The following is a 25,307-nucleotide window of genomic DNA, read 5'->3' on the forward strand; positions in this document are numbered from 1 at the left end:
GAGCTGGGGCTCTTCAGCCTGGAGAGGAGAGGGCTTAGGGGCAGTTTATCCTTGTGTATAAATACCTGATGGAGGAGAGTAAAGAAGATGGAGCCAGGCTCTTTTCAGTGGTGCCCAGAGCCAGGACAAGAGGTAATGGACACAAATTAAAATATGGAAAAGCTCATTTAAACATAAGAAAACACTTTTTTTTTACTGCAAGGGTGGTTGAACACTGGACAGGATACCCAGACAGGCTGTGGAGTCTCCATCCTTAGAGACATCCAAAACCTGATTTGACATGGTCCTGGTCAACCAGCTCTAGCTGACCCTGCTTTGAGCTAGGGGTTGGACTAGGCTGTCTCTGGAGTTGTCTGCCAATCTCAGCCATTCTGTGACTCTCTAAAGAAAAGCAGCAAAGTGTAGAATTAAAAGGTAATTTCTCTGGGTGTTGTTTGCTTGTACCATGAAAAACTTCCTTGAATTTCTATTAGAGAAACATTTCTTTAAAAGGAGCCATGGCTATCAGGTTGTGTGCTGATTCTATATCTGTCCCAGCTGCTAAAAGCAGCTGAAGTGTGTAATGCTATTTGGAAAGGCTCTAGAAATTCTTGGCTCTGAGACCGTGCCCAAAATGGCACTGTGTTGCCAAGTCCAGCAGAGCTGTATGAGATAACAGCCTGCTCAGAAAATATGACTGAAGCAGATGTTTTCATCACCTGAAATGAACATCTGTGGCAAGAAATAGGACTTGTCTTTCTTGCTTTATTTTAAATTGTGCTGCCATATAAATAAATGATCACCCTTGTTCCTGTTACAACTTCTAGCAATGCAGATATGACCTGACTGTGAACCCACTACCCCTTCCACCCGAGTATCTTATGAGCTATCAGTGCGTTTCTCAAATTCTAGTTAGATTAATTATATTCTACATTTCTGTTTAAATAGTCCCCACAGTCCCAGCTGGCTAGTATGTTCCTTACTGCTCCTCCGAAGTTGTAGACAAATTTGCTACAAATGGCTAGCTATGGTATTTAAGCACACACAGTTGTCTTTGTGTCACACAGAGAAATCCCTGTGTATCAATGGAAGTGAGTGATGCACTACCAGGCTCATAACATTAGGTATTTAGACAGGCTTAGAGGGCATGTGTGACTCTACTGCCATGGCTACAGGTCGGCATTTGTCAGCAAGCCATCAGGGATGAAATCCTAGCCTCCCGGAGGCTGATCAGCAATGCTGGTTGTCCCAGCTATTTCCCAGTCTGTCTTGGAAAGAAGCTGTGGTATCCCATGTTCTGTCAAAAGGTAAATATGGGCAATTGAAACCTTTTGTACGGAGATCACTGAAGACATGTCGTTATTGCTTTTAATGTTATTATTATTTTATTAGGCTAACTGCATTGCTTACTCTGTACGTTACTGTTTTTAAAAATGCATCTAGTCAGCTGTGATTAGAACCTGGAGTCGGTGACTTTGGCACAGCTTCAAAACATCCATATGATGCTACTCTGCCTATAAGAGAAGACACTTTTTTCCTGAAAACTAATTTTACTTAATGAAGCATGTTAAATACTCTTATGAGGCATTTTTTTCCTGAAAGCCAAAACCATGAAAAATAGGGATTACTGTATGTTGTAATACAAAACCCAGTAATGCCTTGAAACATCAAACCTTTTTAAGAAGTCTGGGATTTAGATGGAGTGTATAAATAATATTTATCAGCAAAATATTTTTTTCTTTTGGTATATACATCTTTCTTGTTGAAGTCAGCTCTTCTTTTGAAGTAGTTCACAGCAGGGCTTGAAAAGTGCTACATGTATCTGTGCAAATTGATGTTATTCTGCAGAGAAACAACCTCTCTTCTCTGAAAGTGTTTCATACAGTCTTCCTGGAAAGGTTATTTTTCTCTACATGAAAATTACCCCATCTCACAAATCAGACTGACTGTGTAAACAGTAAAATTCCCCAGTGCCCAGCACTATGCTCTGGTTTTTAAAGCTTTAGATAAGATGTGTCCAGAAGCTGACTCTGGAGTCAAGGCCTTTTGACACCAGCAGTCCCAGATTTGTGATAAACACTTGAAAGGAACAATATGCTCATCCTTATGAAGGTTATATTCCTTAACCTTATACATTAACGATAATGTATGTGTAATATAATTAAACTTCAAAAGGGTTTGTTATCTTTGCAGTTCACAGCTAACCAAAAACAAGCAATGAAGGACTGTGTGTGGAGATAAGATATTTAATTCAGTGTTGTATATCCAATGGGTGAATACTTTTGGTTGAGCTACTGCCTGGCTGTAAGGCAAAATATCAGCCTCTTCTCCTAAGTAGAATAGCAAGTAAATATACAGCCTGCCAAGTTTTTAGTTCATCTCTGTCTGTAGCAACTACCTAACCAGAATGTATGTTACTAATTTTATTTAAAATGTCTAGGTGAATTACATTTACAGTATGCTGCAACATATTAAGCATTTGTAAATGTGGCAAAGAGAAAACCAAAGCCTAGAGAAACACAGACAATATAAAAACAAATGCTTTTTGATGTCAGAAATAGAACTTAAAAAACTTTCAGTCCGTAAAGATTAATGATTGTGAAAGAGCTGCGGCTCACATTTGGAAACGTGTCCCCATCCTCATAGACACCGATGCTGAAATCCCCGGAGCCCCTGGCGCACCGCTGGATGTGCAGTGCTTGGATGCCAACAAAGATTATGTCATCGTCTCCTGGAAGCAGCCCGCTGTCGATGGAGGAAACCCCATCCTTGGATATTTCATTGACAGGTCAGCGAGCATGCCAGGCTGGAGAATCTGTATTGCTGCTCATTCTAGTTTAAAAACCTAAAAGCACATTGAAAAGCATGAGATAAAATGGTCATTTGTTATTTTCATTCTTGTTGCGGGCCAGAAGAAAATTACTTTTTTTGTTTTAGATTGGCTGGGCCTGATCTAACTTTCATGGAAATAATTTCGTCCTGCTTCATTTAATTACATAGAAAGGATCCTGCAAGACACTGCGTAGCTCAGCCCTTGCTGCTCCCTGTGAGGCTTGAGAGGCCTCGGGACTTTGCAGCTTCTGGTAGCTTACAGGATCAGCTCCTTCATCAGGCAGCTGTGGCTCCTTCTGTATCAGTGGTCTCCTGCCTCTTCCCAGATAGTTACCATGTACCAGAAAGCAAAATATTATCTCAAAGGGATTTGGATTTCTTTCTGTTGTTTTCCAAGCTCTTAGATTCACAAGCTTCATGCAGCTCACGTTTCTGTGTTTTTCTCTGCAACAATAAGAGTTGAAAATAATTTTTACAAATGTTAAACCTGAATGTGTCACACAATGGCAGGATTCTAGAAGCCTGGGATTTAAGAAATTCAATCAGTATTTTGAGACTTGCAATGATTTTTCAGAGCTAGTAATATTTCTTTGAATTTCAATAACAGTACACATCAGTAGTACTATGGAGTGGTACTTATTCAAATGCATGTAAAAAACCCCCAAACATCATATATATATCTCTGTATAAAATACATGCCACTATATTATGCCATTGTATATACATAAATTATATGTGTAAAAAGAAAGTATTATTTTGTGAAGCATCAGTACGTTCAATTCAAATATAATTTTACTGGCTTGATAACTTGTAAGTGTCAGTTGCTGCTATAACTGTGCTGTGCTGGGTCTAAGCTACAACTCTTTAACACTCATTGAAAAATCCTAAATGAAAGACATGACTAGACTCTGAAAAATAATATCTGATTTTAAAACTAGGCTACAGAGGGATGTTAGCACTGAGAGTAACTGCAAGATAAATGGTGTTTTCCTTTTTCTCTTGGGTTCACCTCTTTTATTCTACATTTGATCCTAAATTCAAAGCTGTGTTATTGCTCTTCAGTATTCAATCCCACTGAAGGTACTTAAGCACCCAGCTATTCAGCCAGGGTGGCCTCTAACTGCCTTCTAGAGTGAGCCCGATGTGCTACTGCTAGAGGAGAAGCTCAGGCATCCTTTGCCCCCAAGCAGAAACCAGAACCACAAAACCGCCCTGAATGAAACTGTAACGATTCCCAGAAAACAGATGCTCGTGTGTGCCAAGAAATCTGGGTAGGCACTGTTGACGTTCGCTTTGGCAGATATCTCACCAGCAATAGAGAGTTTTCCCAGAGCTGCCAGTTCATGTTACTGTTGACCATGTTGCTGGATGCTGGGAAGCCACCCCACAGGCTCCTCCTGGCTCCTGAGCCGAAGTTGCCGCGGTCCCTCCCTGCTGTTGGTTATCTCTTCCTTCTGCCAGAAACCAGCCTCCCGCCAGGCGTGAGGCTTCGCAGCGCTGGGACCGGCACCGCCCAGTCGGGCCCTGTTGCGGTGGCGGCAGCCACCCCACCGCAGGCTCGCTGGGCAGCCCCAGCGGTGTTCGCAGCAGCGTCCGGCTGAGCGCCCGACTTTAACGCCGTTCACAGCCGTCGGTGTGCTGGGCTGGTCACAGAACTCACAACGGAGGTCTCCACGCCCCACGAAGCCCGTCATTTTGCGGGATGTACAGTGGAGCACAGGGCACGAAAGACGAACTAGTCACCTTCCGGCAACTGCAAAAGATACGCGTATTTCATGCCCCTTCAAGTGCTGAAGCTCACCCTCCCTAAGCATGCTCTGGAGGGTTTAAACAGTGAAGTGCGTTCTGCTCGTGTCCCTTTCTCAGTTCAGGAAAGAAGGGGTGCAGCTGTATTTCAGCTGGTGTCCCTTTCTCAGTTCAGGAAAGAAGGGGTGCAGGGTTTGGTGCATGCCCTGACCCCTTGGTGCCACTGCTTTGATGTCACCAGTGTATAACACTGCTGAGGAGACTCGTATGGACCACCCAAGGAACCTGAACAGATGGTGAAGGTGTAAAGGGGGCTGGGTTCCCCGAGTTTGCATTTTTCCCCTCCTAGCACTGCTCTTGCTGTTTGTATTTTTCAGATGTGAGGTTGGAACCACCCACTGGACCCAGTGCAATGAGACTCCTGTGAAGTTTGCTCGTTTTCCTGTCACTGGTCTGATTGAAGGCCGGTCCTACATTTTCCGAGTCCGAGCTGTGAACAAAGCTGGCATCAGCCTACCGTCCCGGGTGTCAGAGCCCGTGGCTGCTCTGGATCCTGCTGACAGAGCCAGGCTTAGAAGTAAGATGTGCTTTTTGCAGGTTGCCTGAGAGGTTTAAGAAGCCACAACTCATTTAAAAAAAAAGAAAGTATGACAGTGTGACTACCTACTCATAGGCCTTCGAAATCCCACTAGAGGGAGCAATGGAGAAACAAAATATTCTTTGGAGACAGCTTTGCCAGGAAGAAATCATCTCGGTGCTCTTTGCACAAAGTGCGCTCTCTGCTGAAATGGCTTTGGCTGGCTGCGGTGGTGTGCTCTGAATTTGCAGGAAGGGGGGAGAAGGCACAGGAGAGCTAATCGCCTAAAGAGACTTGCTTTTGTTCAGCCAACGAAACAGCTGAACAGATCCTGTGAATAGTCTCTGAGCCGCAGACAAGAGTGGCTGATTCTGTGCTGAAGTGCTGTTCAAAGCCTTGGAATAACATCAGCACAATACTAGGGTAGCCCAACAGATCCCAAGCTCTCTGCTTTAAAGTTAACAATTTACAAGTCAATGATATTTCTCCTGTGGCCTGGCAGTGTCCCAGACATTTTGCTTCCAAATCTACCTCTCCACCCATATGCCAAAATCTTATGCTTAAAATCCAATTATTTACACTCATTTCCAAAGTTTTACAATTTAAAATGGTCCAATGTGAAGGGGTATACAGGGCTCCCATGGTCCCAGCTTGTACGTCTTACTGTATATAATGCTGCAAGCTACTGACTGCGGTCAGATGATCAAGGTTCCCATTCAAAATAAAAACAAAAGGCTGGAGGGAAGAGGTTTGACACTGCCAGGAAATATTGTGCTCAGACAGACATGTGAAACCTGAAGTCTGGGGGAAGCCTCTTCTCCATGGGAAGTGTGGAAGCTGTCTCAGGAGATGAAGTGTGCTCTTGGTGGCCTATTCCCACGATATCTCCTCCTCTCATCCCTCATGATCCTCTTTTCTCCCCACCTGCTCCCGCTGTGCTCGCATCTCTAAAACAGATCAGCCAACGTGAAGTGAAGCACATGAAGGCGGAGAACAACATTTGCAAAAATTGTCTCTGAAAGTGCACTGATCTGATTGATAGCTGAATGCATAACAGCAGTAACATGATAACGCAGAGGCACTGAGGAAGCCACCCAAATCGTATCGAGTGGCTATGTTGAGTCAGGCTGAGCCATTTCTGTTTGTGATTGTGACCCATGATTTGAAAGCTGGCTATGTGAGGGAAAGCGGATAAAAAGAGACAAAGAGCAGCCTGCAGGAATTTGGCTGTTCCTTAAATGAGCGAGCTGTTAAAACAAATGGATAGAGCATGGAAACTACAGTTGAAGTTAATTCTCTGAAAATGGTGAACTGAGAGCGCCAAATACCTGTGCTCATCACCTAGGTGATTTTGGTGACATTTCAGGAAGGAATAGGTATTTCAGTGGATTACATTTTCTAGCTGTATTGATTGCTGAGCTGCTCTCAATATTCAAGCTGGTAAGCCTACAACTCGGTTGGGTACTAACTTGCTACATGAGCAACAGTCACAGCAGTAACCAAAAATGGAGCTCACGTGAATCTTGCAAATCTTAGTTTTGAACGACAAAAGAGTCTGTTTTCTCGTTATTTCAAAAGTTCCTGAAGTCTCCTGTTTCCATGATACCTCTGCTATTTGTTTCAGGTCACCCTTCTGCTCCCTGGACTGGACAGATTATTGTCACTGAGGAAGAACCTGCAGGTAAACAGAGCTCTCTTGCCTACAGAAGTCTAACATGAAGCTGGCTGAGTAATTGGGAAAACTCCCAGTGAGCTCAGTGGACTTTGGCATGCACCCAAAGTTTGCTTGTTCTGAGAGTCACTCAACCTTGAATAACTCACAACCTGATTGTCAGGTGAGGTTGCATTATTCAGGACCTAACAAATAAATATGCTTAGGGTTAAAAGAAGGACATTTACAATCAATTTTTAGAAGACTTCAAAGTTTAAAAAAAAAAAAAAATCAGGTGCCAAGGTATGTTAATACTCTTTCTATATTTTAATTGTGGCACTAATTCTGATACAAATATGAAGGAGTTAAATCCTAATCCCCTTTCCTACTCTTCTCCCATGTTCTTCAGAGGGTGTTGTTCCTGGTCCACCTACAGACCTCCAAGTCATTGAAGCCACCAAGAACTATGTAGTGCTTAGCTGGAAACCTCCTGGTCAGCGGGGCCATGAGGGTATCATGTACTTTGTGGAAAAGGTAAAATTGGACAAAATCAGAAAGCTGTTGTGGCAATCTTTTAAATTTGTTTTACCATCTTTTCTGAACTTTTAGTTAACTTCCATTTCCACCTGAGACTTTCAAACTAGGACCCGGACTAGAACTTCATCAAGATAACTGTTACTGTAGATTAAGATAAACTAGGAAGAAAAAGATGGGAAACAGAAAAGTAGATGCAGAATGTGTCACACACTGTAATACCCTTTTATGAATTGTGGCCTACCCTGGAGTAGACAGGCTGACAAACTCCCCCTATAATGAGAAAACACAGAACAAAGTCACGTTTGGGTTTTTTTTATATATATGTATATAAAAATTATGTATTTTAATATATATATTCTTATATATAAAATAAAATTTCTATAAATGAAGCTTGTCTGGTGAGACAGATTTTTAACATTTCGGATGGAGATATTCTGCAAGAATTTCTTGGCATCAGCACTTTCTCCTCCAGCTGCCTTTTCATATTTATCCTCTACATTAACTTTCCATTTGCTTCACCAACTCAACAAAGATGAAAAAAAATCATTTTCTAGAGCAGAATCAGTTTTCATTTCAGTGTCCTGCTTTTCTGAGATGTTTTTGCATGGCTGCTAGCCTAGAAAATTCTTCATGCCATCACCCTTTTTACTTGTATCTCATGGCTCACAAACTTTTTTATCAATGCTTTTCCCTCTCAGTCTAGAGGTGTCATCAAGGGAGACAGAAATATCTTCCCATTATGTGTTTTTCATCTCTCTTGCAAAATCTGGTCTAAATAAATGCGTTTCACTTAGCAACAGACAGTGAGGAGGAATATTTGAATTTTGAGTTTCCATATAAGAAATCTTCTTAATAACCTATTGCATGCTGAGTACTAATGTCACATAGTCAGATAACACTCTCCTGAGAATTTGAAATCCTTCAGAAACGAGCCCCATTACTTGAAACTATCCTTAATGTAAATCACAGGCAAAAATTAATCACTAATTTTAATGGTATAAGTGATGATGGTACGTATAGCTTCTAGCCATAGAAATTAAAAAAACAATTCACAAATTAATTGCACATGCTAATTTTTTTCTGGAAAATGAAGGTCAGATCCTGATTAATTCTGGAAGTCACCCCAAAAACATTAAAATTGCCACAAGAGCATCTAAAAGCAATACGGTGTTAGAGTTCTGTGGATGATGTTGAATGTCTGCAGAACTTATTTTGAAAGTGGTCCAGGACTGGATGTGGTTACCAACATCACTTCCTTGTGGTGGAGAGGAGTTTAGCTTTCATATATTAAAACCAGTAAGCTTTTATGTACGATTTCTGGAGTAGGTGGACATCTGGCAGATTCATAAGCTTTGAAATATGCTCATTGTGTGGAAAGGCCCAAAAAAGGAATGTGACTCCCTGTTCTTCATAGCAGACGTGCATTTGGTGGCCTGGGTGGAAAGTCTTGTCAGGTTAGACTCTCAGCTTTTGGAGACTTTTGTTCCAAATGTGATTTCTGGGTTTGACTGCAGTGCGTTGCCGGCACAGAGGACTGGCAAAGGGTGAACACAGAGATCCCTGTGAAGTCTCCTCGCTTTGCAGTTTTTGATTTGGCTGAAGGCAAATCCTACTGCTTCCGAGTTCGCTGTTGCAATTCAGCTGGAATCGGTGAACCTTCAGAAGCAACCGAAGCCACTGTAGTGGACGACAAACTTGGTGAGTGTGTGGTCATATGTATAATATTAAATTACCTCCATGGTATCTTTTCAGTTTACAATATAATTGTTTTGTTCAAAGAGAGATAGCTGTCCAGTAAATAATTCAAGTATGAAAAGTAGTCAGTGATTTATTCCCTTTAGCCAAAATAATTTTGAGTTTTTGAACCTTTAATGTATAGCCAAATATCAGATTCAAACCAAGGGAATTAAGCTGTGAATAACGATGCCAAGAACTGCAAAGGCTGCAAATAGTGAAAGAAAATGAAAACTCAAGGAAGTACAAAAACGTTTTGTTTTACTTAAAGTCTTTATTGAAAATAAGCCCAGACATCAGCAGAGTTCAGCTTTCCTTGTTTGCCAAATTAAACGAAAGTGAAGAATTTAATACTTACATGAATGCAGAGACTATTTCCACTGGAAGAGGACCCAAGATGTTCACCACAGTAAAGCATCAGTAGCTACACCTACGTTAGCAATTTGTTTCCAAACAGCAATGCAGATTTCAATCCAATTCCCAGATTGTCTCTGTTTACTTCATATTGGTTGAGTTCTCAGAGCAGTTTGATGCACATGAACTGCATTCTTTAAGATGAGTAAAACAGCTCTTTTTGAAAAACATTTTAGATGTGTTTTGCTACTTAACAGGGGCATTGGTTTCTGACCTACGCTGTGGGCTGCACAAAATCTTCAACGTGCGCCCGACACATTTTACCTTTTAGAAAGCTTCAAATGGCATCTCTGGTGCAGATGCTCAGCACAAGGGAATAAACTATATCTAATTTGAATGAAATGCCCTAAATCATAGGCAATGGAGAAGTGAGGAACCTCACCACCGAAGTCTTGAACCTACTGATTCTGTTCTGTTGTGCCAGCTTACTTAATTTAAATCAGAGGGGTTTTTTGAGGATTAAATCTGTATTAGTCATGGTAATATAATCAAGAATAGAATGTCATCCTTATTTTATTTGTAAATTTTGACTGGTCACTAATTTATTTCTGTTCCTCTCACACAGATATTCCCAAAGCTCCTGGCCGTATTATGCCAACTAGGAATACAGATACCTCAGTTGTTGTCACTTGGACAGAGCCCCCAGATGCCAAGGAGCTAGTTGGGTACTACATTGAGTCAAGTGTAGTTGGGTCTGGTCGTTGGGAACCATGCAACAACAATCCAGTGAAAGGCACAAGGTAATGGATTTTAAAGAATGGAAATTTTCGATTTACTGAATGTATGTGCTTTACAGCCATTAGTAGTAGTAGAGTTAATTGTTCTGTGGTAGCCAGCAGACTGGAATCACTCTTGCAGGTGAAGATCATAAGATCACATATTTCAAACTGTGAGTCTTGTCCAAAAGGAATTTATGATCAACCTTGTGTTAGAAACAATTAGTCAAGGGCGAGGAAGCATGGACATTGCTAGTGAAGAAAAGAGAAGCAGCTCACTAGTTGTAGCTGTTGCACAGCCTGTTAGTTTGATGAAAAACAGTACAGCGAGGCATGACTGAAGTTACAAACGTGGAAAACTAAACTGCTTAATGTTTGGAAGCAAAGTCCTTTGTTTTGGAAGACTGCTGTAAACATTTCTGGACTATATCTAGAATGTCAGGAGGACACATGGGCTGTATCACACTAACGATGTTACTTTATAACTGCTCTTTCAGTTGCAATTATCAAGATGTTAGTGAACACTCTTAAATGTTGGGTATAAGCTCACATTTCTTACTGACATGAAGCTCAGTCTCTAGTCAGAAAAAATAATCAAGATTTAAAACTTTGGAAGCTAAATCAGATTTGATTTTGTTTGAATAAAGATGGAATCTTCAGAGGCTAAAGGAGTAATTGCAGAACTTGATCTCAAGTGGATTAATGTCAATCCAGAAGCAGTCCCCCCTTGTTATGACTGATTATGCTCATTTGTAATTGCTATCCATGACAACCGTTATTATAATAAGCAAGGCTCTATTAAATACTCTTGGACCAACTTTGTTGTTTAGAAGAGCATTGTAAGTGCTTAGTGTAACAGAAGTACATAAACCCCACTTCCTTGAACACAAGCACAATGATTTCAGTATTCTTTTGTGCATTTATATTGCAACAGCTGTATGTGCCAACATTATATACTTTTGTATGTACTGCTACACTTTATATTGTGGTTACATCAGGTGTTGGTGAAGTTTTGTGCTGTCTGCTTATTTTGAAGTATGAAGCATGATCTTTATTCACCATAGAAATGAAAATATTGTTCTAAGTTACTGTATATTTTGATATAACTACGCTGTTTAAGTTCCTACCAGTGCATTTTTAGTCAATGCAGTGCATGACGCAGTCAGGCACAGGCTGTCTGTTAACTCTTGGCGTTTCTGGTTGAGTCAATCCCAAAGCACTGGCTGCAGCTCACAGTTTGCATTATGCAGTATATTCTGATCTTCTGAAATTTGTTTTCTGCACGCATCCTGATGAAAGCAAAGGATTTGGAGAAGTCCAGTAGAATGGGTAGGGGAAATTCTGTTCTGAAAACTTTGGTTTAGGTTTTTTTCCCCCAAAATAAAATTTTGATTTTGAAATACATTTTATTTTCCACATTAGATTTGCTTCGTAGATCATCGCATGATGTCAGCATTGGTAGTGCATAACATTATGAAGTAGAACAAAATAGAAGTGACATGAAATAAAATACACTTAAAATACCTATTGAAAAATAAATGTTTTTTAAAATAAAATGTTTGGATTTCCAAAACGCAGTTTTTCCACAATAAATTATTCCTGTCTTAGGAAAATTTATGTTTTCAGGATGGACACCAGAGAAAATTTATGAGGCTTTTTATGTGATCAGTAGGTAATCCAGCAGAAAAACCATTCCCATAAAGGAGTTTGTTTGACTTAGATTATTTCATCAGGTATAGAAGCAAGAAAGCGAAATAAAAAATCGGACACTTTTTTTTTTAGCTCTTGTACAATGCCCTGTAATATTTTTGAGCACTGCAATTTTTCGTTTATGATTGGAAGTGAATTGGAACATGTGCTACAGGTGTCTTTTGCTTATGTTATGAAGATATCCCACAAGCAAATATAGGCCTTATCTCTGCATATTTTCACATTGTTTCCATTAGGAAGTACGGATTTTAGATACTGGCAGAAGTAAGGTAGACCCTCTGGTAATACAAAAACTTGTGCAGTCTTGAGAAGGAAGGAGTGTGTGTAAACAATATGTCTGAAGAGACGTGGTTTTAGACGTTATCTTTGATGTGCGAATGTGGTGCTTAGATACACTCTGCATTGTCTGATCTTCATTTAAGTGACTGGGGTCATAGTTTCTCCTCAGTTTTCAGAAACCAGGATAAATTTTATGGAAGAAATGCTTTCTTTTCACCCTTCAGATTTTTATGTTCTTCATAATACTTTCTAAGTATTCCTTCACTGATTTGTTTTAGATTCATTTGCCATGGGCTCACCAATGGCGAGAAATATATTTTCAGAGTCAGAGCTGTTAATGCAGCAGGACTCAGTGAATTTTCACAGGATTCGGAGCCTATAGAAGTGCAAGCAGCCATTGGTAAGCTATTTTCCATTGCCCTTTTCAATGGTAAATATTTTTGGTTTTTAATGAAATAAAGATGTTTTCAGCAACTATTTGTAACTAATTGCTTTGTTTTACAACGCTGTCCACAAATAATAATTTATCCATAGATCCTATGGTGTCTCACAGACACAGTTTCACAGTCACTGCACTCTTGTAGACTGCTCATCGTCACCATCCAGTCTTCTTAGGTGTTTCTTGTGAACCGCTGTAAGAGAGCACTGCCAAGTTCACTTCATAGGTATCCTGGAAAATGGAATGTCATTCTGATTCTGTAATGTGGTATTTATCACCTCTAATGCACACTATCCTATATACAGTCAGTTCCTAAGAAGTTTGTTTCCATACCTAAACCTAATAATCAGTGCAATGTGTCTTTTGTAAACCTTCTATAACCCTGCGTGTTCTCCCTTTGTTGATGGATTGTTTCTGTTTGCCACTGCCTGAACTAATCCATAATGATTAATGAGATCATTGGGCTACAATAAATTGTATGTCTGCAACATCCTCACTCTCATTTGTATCAAAACTGCATACCTCACAACCTTAGAGCAGAGAGATGTGGCCTAGGGCATTTTTGTGAGATCATCTTGAAAGGATCAGAAATATGACTTGGAAGATCTAATACTAGAATAATTGTAGCATATAAATATTGCTATTAACTTTTGATATTTCTTCTGCTCTGAAAAGCAGACATTATTAAAAGAGCATTACTTGTGAGCAGGTTGAGAGGTATTCTATGCATTTCAAATTTTTGTGAATTCAAGCTTAATATTTGGTGTGTAAAACCTGTGACTTGTCATACTTCGGCTGTATTGTTCACTGTGTGCATTTCTTCATTCTGTTGACTAAACGAAGAAAAAAAGAATGCATTCTAATTCAAAATGTCTTTGCTGTTTTCTGGCAATTATAGGGGGAGGATTGCTTCATGGTGTGTGTCCTGAACTGAGTGGTAAAGCTGGTGGACTAACAGACCGCACTACCAGCTGGGAAGGCATGCATGAGTCCTCCCAGCCTATCTTTGACACAGCTGCTTTGCTAAATTGCAATGCTAAGTTTAATAGAGACACGGTACCCAGTAGCTCTGACAAACTGGGGAGTACAGGAGACAATAATGTGAGAGAAATAGTTAAGGATGCTGTCACATCTGCACCACAAAGAGTTGCTGCTAAGCAGGCAAGTAAGTCTCGACCCGGAGATCTTTTGACACTGGAAAAAGTGACAAAGAAGAAAGATACAGGTGAGAGCTAATAAAATAAATAGATTTCACTGCTTTGGTACATCCACTTCAGATGGTCCACAAGTGAACGTGCTCTCCAGTGATGCATCATCTTCCATCAGACCCGTTCACTACGAGCTCAACTCTCTGTTAAGATCATCATGCATGTAACGGTATCGGAGACCACTTTACAAACTTAGTAGCTAATGAAAGTGAAACACATAAATCCATTTACTAATTCAAGAGCTTGTTTGACTACATATTAATGTATGCAAGATATTGTATTATTTCTAAATCACTTCAGTAATTTGTTAGGAGTCTTGTTACCTAGTCTCTGGGTTATGTATGTGTGAAGGAAACAAAATCTGATTATGATCATAAGCATGAAAATCTGTGTTGTGTTAGGATATATGAAGATCTTTCGTGGATTTATGCCTAAGCTACAGCTTATCCTCTGAGACACAGTGCTAATGAATGTTGTCTTGTATCTCTGACTGGCAGCAATATGTAATGAGGAAAACCTATCAAGTTGAAGGCACAAAATCATGGTTTATGTTGTCAACACCTAAACGCTCGTTGTGCCTGAGAAATGTGGGGCTTGAATTTTGTTTAAGTCCTGGTACTTGGCCAGTGAACTGAATTCCTCCATAGGCCTCTGAAGTGAGACTCAAAAGGCTTGTGCAAAGTGTTGAACAGAAAACAAAGTAAAGGTACCTGGGATTAGCTGACACTGATATAAAACACTAAAGACAAAAGGAAAACTATATGATGGAGGGTTTTCATCAAAAGTAGGACTTCAGAGTCACAAGTTGGGCTCTTCACAGGTGATCACATGTTGGGTGTGGACAAGCACACATAAGAAAATGGATTGGGATGAAGTTAATTATTTCCGTATTGTTAAAAAAAAATAAATTAAAAAGGGCATTATGCTACAAATTTTTTAATATAACTTCCAGTAACAGATATGTTCCATTTCTGGTCAGTCTACTGTGCCTATGATCATGCTTCCTTCCATTAAGGTAAGATCATGTGATGGGTGCAATGATAAAATTTGCACAGTGTAAAAATTTAAAAGAGGAAAAAAAAAGAATGAACAGATAAATTCCATTCTCAGAAGGGAAGAATGTGGGTCTATTTAAAAAAAACGTTTTGCTTTCAGCAAAAGAAAACAAATCATTGCATCTCCAATTTTTTTACTTTTCCTGTAATATTTTAGTTTTAGTTCCTCATTTTTCACAGCTTTAAAGCAAGTCTGGATCACTTACATCAGAGCTGCAATTGCAACACATTCTTTCACCACGTATCAGCTTGCTTCCCAAAAAATGTCTTGAAAACTAACTTCTATGCAGTTTGGACTTCTTCATTTGGTTTATGGGAGCTTTTATCCTGCGTTTCTTGTTCCAACACCAGAAACTTCCCTTGACCACATAAATATTGTCCCAATTAGGAAATGCAGGATGGGAGCCACCTGAATACAGTAATTGCCAGTCTGACTATTGAAATATTGCTTCCTACTTATGTATTATTCATGTTGAAACAGCTGCTCCATCTCCACCTTATGACATCATGGTACTTGAGAGTGTTCGTGACTCGATGGTATTGGGATGGAAACAACCTAAAGTTGCTGGTGGAACTGAAATTACGGGCTACTACGTGAACTACCGTGAAGTGGTTGATGGAGTTCCTGGGAAATGGATGGAGGCCAACATTAAGGCCATTAGCGAGAGGGCATACAGGGTAAGAGGTTAACTTCTGTTATGGCTATGGGTGCAGATAATATTTCCAAAACAAATCTCAAAGACAGATTAGGATGAATTATGATTCAGTGTACAGATTGCTGTTCAGAGGGTTTTATATCCATGTTGATACATTTATTTAGTTCTGTTAAACTTATCTGCAAAATTATTTGTACACTTATCTGTTAGTCTGGCACTAACTGTCATCTGTGAAATCACTACTCTAGACACAGCCCAATTTTTTGTAAATCAGGCCCTCACAATAAATGGCATTCCTGCTGGGCTTGATGGACATCCCCAGTGCTTGCTGGTGCTGGAACCAGCTCTGTGCCAGCTGCATTTTGTGACCAGTTCTTGACCCAATTTAGAGACAGTGCTAGCTATAACCTCGTTGAGCTGATTTACAAATGAAAAGCAATGCCAGGACTGAGTTTCACCCCACTGTGAGGACAACTCTTGCCTTAAGTGAACTTGCTCTGTATCACAAGACAGATTAATATGATTGTTGAGCAAAACCCTGCTCCCTCCCTGACTACCAAAGTGTCTATCAATAGGAAAAGGGGTTTACCATTTGAGTGTGCTAAGACCACTCATATGTGCTCCGTCACTGATTAGAGAAACAGCCAAGATAGTTACTGCCTTACGCATAGTGTCAATAACGCTTTCATCTCTTCAGGCACTTAAAAGCATGCTCACATCTTCAATAATTGACACTGTGACTTTGTTCTAAAGCCTTAATCCAAGGTTACTAAGTACCATCTTATTGATTCTGCAGATTCAAAACTTGAAGGAAAACATGGTGTACCAGTTCCAGGTGGCGGCTGCTAACCTGGCTGGGGTTGGGACACCTTCCCTACCCAGCCAGCCCTTCAAATGTGAAGAATGGACCATTGCTGTACCTGGTAGGATCCTGAGTGGGAGGTGGAGGTTACTCATAGCCCAAGGGTGCTCTGAGACTGATTATCTAAGTTCTCAATGCCTTCAGTTTCCAGGGAAGTCAACGGGCACTGAAGTTCATACTCAGGCTTGAATCTCCATCACTTTGATTTAGTACATTTACAATGACGCACTAAACAATCCCTGTTTAATCAGTAGCAATTTACAAGCAGCTTGTATTTTCTTTATCTTTCCTCCTTGGTTCCTGTACTGTGTCTGTCACTTTGCTTCCTAGTTGAAATGGTAGACATAAATACCTGTCTAAGGTACAAGGCAGAGAATAATGAGGTCCCGCAACCCTTGTCTACATGTATCACTTCAAGGCCAGAACGATGGCCTTTTAACACTCATTGAAACGAGTGAAAACAAACTCCATTGACTTCAGTAGACTTTAGAGCAGTCCTTGAAGCTGCACATCAGCTTAATAATTAACTTATTTCCCTGAGCTTGGAGATTATTTGTCAGTTTAGTTTGTTCATGAATATTTGATCAAGATACCAATCTCAACAAATTGGATTGTTTTTTGAGATAGTGTTTTTAGTAGGCATGGGTTGTATTTATATTAGGTCTAGATATGGCACAGAGAAGCTGCATGTTATGTCAGCTCTGGGTGTACAACATGGTGTCTGGTTTTGGTCTGAAGTCTTATGCATTAGCACCTTTTGGATTTATTCTGATATCACAACTCCAACTTTTACTCTTGCCTTTCAGGGCCACCCCATGATGTTGCATGCACAGAAGTTAGGAAGGACTCTGTGGTTTTACTGTGGAAGGAACCAGTTTATACTGGTCGTAGTCCCATATCTGGTTATTATGTTGATATGAAGGAGACTGAAGCAAAGGAGGAACGCTGGAGAAGTGTCAATGAGAAGCCACTTCAAAAGAAATTCTTGAAGGTAAATAGCCTAAGATTCAAATACTGCTATAACAGTATGACCTTGAGGAAGTCAGCTTTTGATAGCATCATCCGGTGCTGATCATGGTTCCATTTAATGAAATGCTTAGTAGGTTATATTGTGCCCAGGATACACACACGTGATGCCTGTATAGTCAGACAAGACAGTAACTCAGAAGAGAGTCTGCTATGACAAACCTAAAGATAAAAGAAAGCACTGCTAGAACAAAACGCCATCCTTGTAACACAGGGGGCATCCCTAGCATTTTCTGTCTCAAAGGGCAGGATAGGTATCACTACACAAAAACAGATGGCACAAAACCAGACGTTGTGCAGGTGGGTGTTTCTAATAAAAGGTACCCTCTCCTCACAATTCACAGCAAGTTAAACCCAAGCTTTTTGCAGTATTATGCTACATCATTTTGTGGAACAATTTCTAAATAAGGGACCAGCAGCATCTCAGTTCTAGAGGCAAGTCTGAAGTAGGTTTGCTATTTGTATGCTTTTCAGAATATTTGAAATACTTTAAAGTGTGATCCTTTCATATACATTTTAAAGGAGTATTCACATGTGTTATAATCTCAGTATGATTCCACAAGTCACTACAATTAAACCTGTACAATTAAATGCCCTCCTGTTTCTAAATAGGTGTGGCTGGCACTTGTTACCCGGATAATGTCATTTTTAAAAGCGAGAATTTACCTGCAGTAAAAGACTATGATGTTTCAGAGGTCAATGTACAAGGGTTAAAAACATCCTGTTCTAATAACAATGTTCCTTTTGCAAAGAAATCGATGACAGTAATGATGCTGTCTAAATGTTAGCTATGTGTACAAGGAAAGAGCAAGCCCTACAGATTAGTCATGTCACTCTGGAATTAAAAAAAAAAAAAAGGAAGAAATATTTGTCAACAGGAAAAGAAGCAAAACAAAAAAAGAAAGGAAATGTAATTATCAAGTGTGCAGACTGCTCTGTAATAACTGTGAAGTTAAAATCAATGTTTTGTAATACATCATGCATGTATATTTGCTTCTTCCAGATAGGTGGCCTAAACCAAGGTGTGAGCTATGTGTTTCGTGTGCGGGCAACAAACCAGGCTGGTGTTGGGAAACCATCAGATGTCACAGAACCTGTCATAGCTGAAACACGACCAGGTTTGTTAGAAATACTTCCAGTTCTTCATCACAGCTAAGCAAGTTCCTCTTTGTGCAATGTATTTACATACAGGCTGCATGCAAATAGTCCGACCCCTCTCAAGTCAAACTTTTTTACTAAGCAGGAAATGAGTTGAGGTTCATATCTTACCTAATGTGCCTGAGGAAAGTGTAAAAAATTGTTTTTTCCCTTGGCCTTTAAAATAAAGGCTTTAAAAATGTAATTAAGTCAGTTTGGAGACCACTTTCAGTAGGAATTCAAGTGCAACTGTTTGCTGGAGTCATCCTTGAAGGCTGGCTCTAATTTGTCTATAATGCCAGCAGTAAAAGTGGGAACCAGTGCAGAGGCAGAATCTCTGTACCTGGGACTTCAGAAAACCCCTGAGTTTTACTTAACTATCCAGGTAACATAGGTGACTTTGATCAGTCAACAGCTTTTTGTCACCAAGTGCCTAACAGAAAACACAAGCATGGGCTTGTGGCTGACTCACCTATAGACTGCTTTAGAAGCAGAGGGTCCTACAAGGTGGAAAACCAAATGCCAGATACTTAACCAAATCTAGTATAAGGTTAGTATGATGTAAGAGGGTACAGGGGTACAGCCCAGCCTGGATCCACCATACACCCTCCTTTTCTCTGGCAAATTCCCTTCCTCCACCTGCAGACTCTCATAGCTGATCCTACCTGGGAAGGTTTCTAAGAGCCCCAAAAGAACAGGAGTGAAGGCAGGCAGTGGGCAGGCAAAACAGTGCAGGGGCCTGGGGCAGCTGGGCACAGGGAGCACGAATAGCAGTGCTAGGGGAGTAGGCAAAGGAGGTGACTGCCTGGGCAAACCTCTGCCTACCCTGCCTGGAGAAATAGTCGGGGTTTATTTGGGATGGTATTGACTGTGAAGTGTTGAGCAGACATCACCAGCAATCATCAGTTCCCATTCCCAGCCCAGCTCCCTCAGGAGCATTTTCCCAGGATCCTTTCCCTGTTTCTGACTCCCAGGTCCATTTTTATATCTCCTATTCCTGTAACAGCACTGGCCCAGCTCTCATAAATGCCTGGTCCTTATGACCAGGGCAGCAAAAATCCTAGGAATCCTTGAGTTAACTCTCAGTGAGGCTGTAAGTCAAGAAAGTCTGAAAAAGGAGGTCTGAAGCTGGGAGTGTAAAAAGAACTGGAAAACTCAGAGTGGGGAGACTGGGGCAACTGCTAGTGAGGCTGGGATGGGAAGAAGGGGCTGGAAGGAGTAGATGGTAAGGTGAGAGGGTGTAAGACTGGGATATGAGGACAGAAAATGAGAAGAGTGTAAGAAGGGTTTGGGACAGGATCTTTCAAAAATACAGTAGCCGTAATGTCAGATCTACAACCTGCTGAAGCACTAGGGCTATTTCCATCACCTGCAAGTGGAGCAAGGCAAAATGTAGAAACTTATTCTCAAAAGCAGCTTATACACAGCAATCACTTCTAAAAAGAGACTCAAATCAGTATTAGTACTAAACTTTTGGCTTTAGTAATCTTTGAGCGTTAATATCTACGTCAGACTTTTGATAAAACCTTGTTATGATAACAGTCTTCAAGAGTACTAAAACTCAATAAGGTTTGGTCATGCCATTGCAATTAAAATGAAACATGAACATAAACTCTTGTGAAGATGATAATAATGACAAAAAAATTCATACAGCATTTTCAGTGCTCACTCAAATGAGGCACATGCCCACCTGGCAATATGAACTTGAGCAGAACATTCGATTTACAGACCTCACCGTTGGAGAAGGAGGTACATCTCAGGATCATGGCCCTTTTGCAAGTGAGGCTCGGGTTCAGAGGTGTGATGTCTGAGGCATCACAGGAAACTCAAGGTTTGGCCCAGTGAAATCTCAAGGAAGCTGAAAATCATCTACTTGTACAAATCTGGTTGACCCATATTTTGAGTTGAGGTCTGCAGATACGGCATCCACCAAACTAAGCTTCTTAAAAGTATTAAGAAAGGACAAAAGGCGTATTGAAAAAAAATTGTTTCAGAAAGCAGTCTCTTGGGTAGGCTTCCACCTTTCTCACTCAAACCACACAAATCTCAGGAACAATCATACCATTTTTTAAAAATTACCACAAGTCTTTTGGTGTTGCACAATGAATGGTGTCTTTATTACCATCTTGGATGAAGACAAAATATTGTCAGGTCTTTCTGGGCAATTTTTTCTGGAATGCTGCTTTTGGCAAATGTGTAAAATCGCAAGACAACTGAGCTTTCTAATCAAAGAATGTAAGTAAACAATACCCTGAATGAAAATATTTGCCTTATACAAATGGTACCAATTGTCTTTATCCAGTGAAATGTGTAAATATAATGATGCGATATTTTGCATCCACCTTCTCTTGTTGGAAAACAGCATTTAATTTTTACAGTTATCTTCTAAAATTAAATGAAAAAGCCCACCCACATACATAAATACCAATCCAGGCTACTTCTGAGCTGTAATTTCATCTTTAGACAAAAGCACTGCAGTGCGTGTGGATCTCACAGGAAGCAGGGGAAATCCATGAGCAGACTGCAACTCTTCCCCATTGCTGCCCTTAGTCCTTGTGCATTTGGTGCAAAGTAAAATTAGATTCTGATCCTGCAGCAGTCACTTGAGAAGGGCTTGAACCTCAGAAATGAATGAAACCCTGTCCCATTCAACTTTTCTGACTATCTGCATTCAAAATGATGCCATTAACTCTAGTGTTTTGAAACTGCCTGCTTCATCTTCTTTTCAAGGCAATAAAACGCTCAGATAAATGGAAATTTGGTGTGACATCTAGGTATTTTATTTCTTATGATGACTTTAAGAGAAGCTCTGGATGATATGTTGAAACCACCAAGCTATCTAGAGGAGGGAAATTAAGACTGCTACTATTACAGCAGCCTCTTTGGTTCCATGTTGTAGGATAGGTGGAGACCTCTGGTCAGTAATTTTAAAAGATTTTTTTTTTTTTTTTACTCAAATAAATATCAGAGGTAAACACCATCATTGTTTCTAGAAATAAATGCGACTCATTGTTATCATAGTGAGAATACTTTAAAACAAATGTAAAAGATTCTGTCCTTCAAAAGAACCTTCTGGCTGTAATTCTTCGCACATCACACAAACTTCCATCAAGAGATTCATATGTTAATGATGTACAGGAAACTAAACACTAACGAAATGTCAAGTGATGAATTTGCATATAATAAATTAATTTATAAAAAATTTGCAGATACGCTGCTGCCTAGCAAAATATTTGTAGACCTTAGACTTCGTTCATCATGTATTGGATTGGTACTTAATGTGCTTCATCACTGTGAGGGCCGGTCAATAACAGTAATGGGAATATTCATCTCATTTTTCATTAAATAGTTATGGCAAATTATAAAGACTAAGCGAGCTGCATGTACACAAATTGTCATTACAGGAGCTACTCACAATGCTGGAGAGGACACGTATAGTCTTAGGATGATGAAACAGAAATCTGCTTGTATGCTTGAGGCGCATTAAGAATTATGCTGAAAATAAAGCATTTAATCTCAATGTCAGGAACAAGGCTCTTGTCTTTAAGGTACAATACTTTGTGGAGAAAGCGTGTCATTAGCATTCTGGGCAGCCCAGAATTGTCTTAGGCCAAGTAATACAACATGAGTGCCCTATTCAGATGCCAAATCCAGCTCAGAGCTGTTCGGAAGAGGAGGCTGGATGTCCTCCAGCACCTCTCAGTGCACACGCTCTCCCTGACATTCTCAGACAAGTTGTTGAAATGAAAGTTAACGCCACAGATGACAACCTCGCCGAGCTGCCCGAACCCCAGCCAAAATTCACTCAGGTTCACTGGGGTGCGATGGGGCAGGGTTAGAGGTGCCTTTGGGTTTCTGACCTGGGATTCACCCCCAGGGCCTTTTAAGGACAAACTGGGTCACCTTACCCAGCTCAAGAACTGTAGGTACTGGCAAAACAGGGTGGGCGACTTAAGCGGCTAATTGCAACCATTCACTCCCTTTGTGGGCCCAGGATTAATGCTGCAGACGGCGGCAGGGCTGGATGCCAAGTGCAGCAATTAAACCAACCTCCCGGAGTGAAGCCAGCGCCACTGAAAAGGCGCCTCAGTTGCACAAGCGGGCACTGCTGGGGCAATTTGGCAGTTTCCTCTTCTGCCTCCTGCACCTCTTCAAAGACCCCCATTTGCAAACGGTATTCCCTTTAGAGCTCTTATCTTATTGAGGAGTAAGAAATTCATGCTGCATAATGAAAGCTCTGAATACATCTTACCATGGAAAATATTGCTATTTCATACTTCAAACTTTTAGTGTATTTAGAGGCTTGCTTTTTTTCTCCTTCAGGTTTTTCCAGAGCAAATATCATATCTCTTGTGTGTGCTCAGACTTGCTCAAATGATGTATGATGCTCTTTAATCTGTGGATTAGGATAAGAACTGTTCTTGTGAATCTAAGACCGAGGATGCCAATGTATGCAGCAATTTGTGCCAACTGAGAAAATGGCAAAGATCTGCTTAATCCACCCTGTGAATGATATCTATATAAATTTGTTTGCTGGCATCTCTGAGAAAGTGGAATTGCCTTGTTCTGCTCTTTCAGGAACCAAGGAAGTGGTGGTTGATGTGGATGACAATGGAGTAATTTCTTTGAACTTTCAATGTGATGAGATGTCTCCAAACTCTAAGTTTGTTTGGTCCAAGAATTATGAACCAATTGAGGATGACTCTCGACTGAACATCGACACCAAAGGCGGAAAGTAAGAACCCTTGGGGGAAGCAATAGTCTTGTTTTTGGGAGATTTAGACTGGTCACAGAAATCCCTCCTTTTGGATGTACGGCCTCAGTAAGGTTCACATCTGCCTCTGTTACTGGAAGGCTACTTCATGAGTATGATGTTCCCCAGAAGTCCACACGCAGACCATTTGGAAATTGTAGCTTGCACAGAATGAGTCAGACCTCCTGTTTAGGCAATTTAGTTATGTTTATGCATCGGGCAAGAAAATCTGTGCTCTGTCATAACCTGGCAATTCCTATTATTTCTATTGTTATATTATTTTAAATCTCCAAAGGATAAAATTACCTGGCTGCTTACAAAATGCTTTTGCCATGTAACATTGCTGCAATCTTTGGAGGTGCTGGAGTACGCAGGATGCTCTTCTGATGGCATCACCACGGCCTGGTTTGGTAACTTCTGTAATGCTGTACAAGCTACTCTGTTTCTTCAGGCTTTTAACGGAGAGGAAGAAATGGTAAATGCACAGGCTCAGCCTATGAAGTGCCTATGTTCTCTTCAAGTTATAGAAACCATACAGAAAGAAACAGTGGCTCACCACACTCATGGTATTGCATATGAAAATTGAATCAGCCGGTACTTAAGTATCCTTCCACACTCATCAAAGACTTGGCGATGTGTTTTTAAGCGTGCTTGTGCTAGGTTAAACTAGCTATCTCCGGTGCTTTTGGCACTATCTGAGAGTGTGCCATCTCCACTTGTGCCACATGTGGTAGGACCTACCCTGCTTTATACTGGCCAGAGCCCCGCGTTTGCCTGTTCCGTCAGAGCAAAAGCTAACAAAAGATTATTTTTATCTGATGTTATAGACATAAAGGAAGGGTTTGGTTCAGACTGATCTCATCTTTTTATGAAAATGTTGGGTTTTTTTCCCCTAAAGGTCGAAAGCTACCTTTAAGGATCTTGGAGAAGATGATTTGGGAATTTACTCTTGTGTTGTTACAGACACTGATGGAGTTTCATCAAGCCACACAATTGATGAGGAAGGTAGACACCGTGTCTATTAAGCATGCCTGTTTTGCTTTCACATCCCTGCTGCTGTGTCTCTCAGATCCATGAGGCATGCACACCTTACAGTATTTCTTTTATGTCTTCTGCAGAAATGAAACGCCTGCTTGCTTTGAGCCATGAACGCAAATTCCCAAGTAAGTGAATCAAAGGTGTCTGTAGGGGAGAGTTTTGCATGCGGTGGGGTATCACAAAGCTCCTGCAACCATCAGGTAGGGAAGTCGTTATAGTGATTTCAAGTGAAAGTGGTTTTGAATTGAAAATCTAAGATTCCTTTTTTTTTTTCTCTTTCTTTCCAGTATATTTGTGTATTACCGATGTTCTTCCTAATCTGTTGAAGCCTACTGGTCTAGGCATATAAGTATATATAACAGTTGGAAAATAAGTATCCAATTGGCTTTGTTTCTTCTGCAGAACAGCCTTTTATACTTACCCAGCATACCTAACCTGATTTGAAAAACAGAATTTGAAAAATTCTCTAACTTTACTCCAACTGAAGTTAACATAAGTTAAATTTGTTAACAAAGCAGGCAACTGTAGTAAATTCAGCTATAATGATCTATACAGAAAGAATTTTCCTGCTGATATTCATTCGCTCCCTCTTTCCTGTAACACTTGACAATATGAACATCCTTCCTGTTGCTTGGGTTGGTATTTTTGTCAACTCCACAGACCTTCCATACCTTTGTGATATCCTGGTAGTAGTACAACTTGGTTATTTTCATTGAAATGTGACTTGTATAATTGGGGAAAAAAAATAATATTGGATTGTATAATGAATCCTATCACACACAACAAGACGAGACCTAAACCTGGTCTCATCTGCTCCCATTACATTCTCTCCTTTTTCGTTCCAGGAACTAAAACTCTTGCCTATGGGCATGCACTGGTGACACCTCTGCCAACACAGCCCACATTGTGCCTCTCAGCCCAATCAAAACTTGGCTGCAGAACTGGCCTGTCTTTTTTT

At 40.4% G+C, this 25,307-nt stretch overlaps 1 protein-coding gene across 1 annotated transcript in view; it reads left to right on the forward strand.

Annotated features, from left to right (window-relative positions):
* The window catches only part of MYOM1 (myomesin 1), a 70,500-nt gene that overhangs the window by 23,347 nt on the left and 21,846 nt on the right, over positions 1-25,307 (forward strand). The window contains exons 10-24 of the mRNA XM_086472476.1: positions 2,626-2,767; positions 4,935-5,134; positions 6,759-6,815; positions 7,195-7,319; positions 8,837-9,020; positions 10,036-10,210; positions 12,454-12,575; positions 13,513-13,839; positions 15,359-15,555; positions 16,330-16,456; positions 17,202-17,386; positions 18,425-18,539; positions 23,137-23,293; positions 24,210-24,316; positions 24,430-24,474. Coding sequence (XP_086328602.1) covers positions 2,626-2,767; positions 4,935-5,134; positions 6,759-6,815; positions 7,195-7,319; positions 8,837-9,020; positions 10,036-10,210; positions 12,454-12,575; positions 13,513-13,839; positions 15,359-15,555; positions 16,330-16,456; positions 17,202-17,386; positions 18,425-18,539; positions 23,137-23,293; positions 24,210-24,316; positions 24,430-24,474 — 2,265 coding nt within the window. The remainder of the gene's footprint in view (positions 1-2,625; positions 2,768-4,934; positions 5,135-6,758; positions 6,816-7,194; positions 7,320-8,836; positions 9,021-10,035; positions 10,211-12,453; positions 12,576-13,512; positions 13,840-15,358; positions 15,556-16,329; positions 16,457-17,201; positions 17,387-18,424; positions 18,540-23,136; positions 23,294-24,209; positions 24,317-24,429; positions 24,475-25,307) is intronic.

Source organism: Leptosomus discolor, chromosome 13 (genome assembly GCF_034619465.1).
Source record: "Leptosomus discolor isolate bLepDis1 chromosome 13, bLepDis1.hap2, whole genome shotgun sequence".
NCBI lineage: Eukaryota > Metazoa > Chordata > Aves > Leptosomiformes > Leptosomidae > Leptosomus > Leptosomus discolor.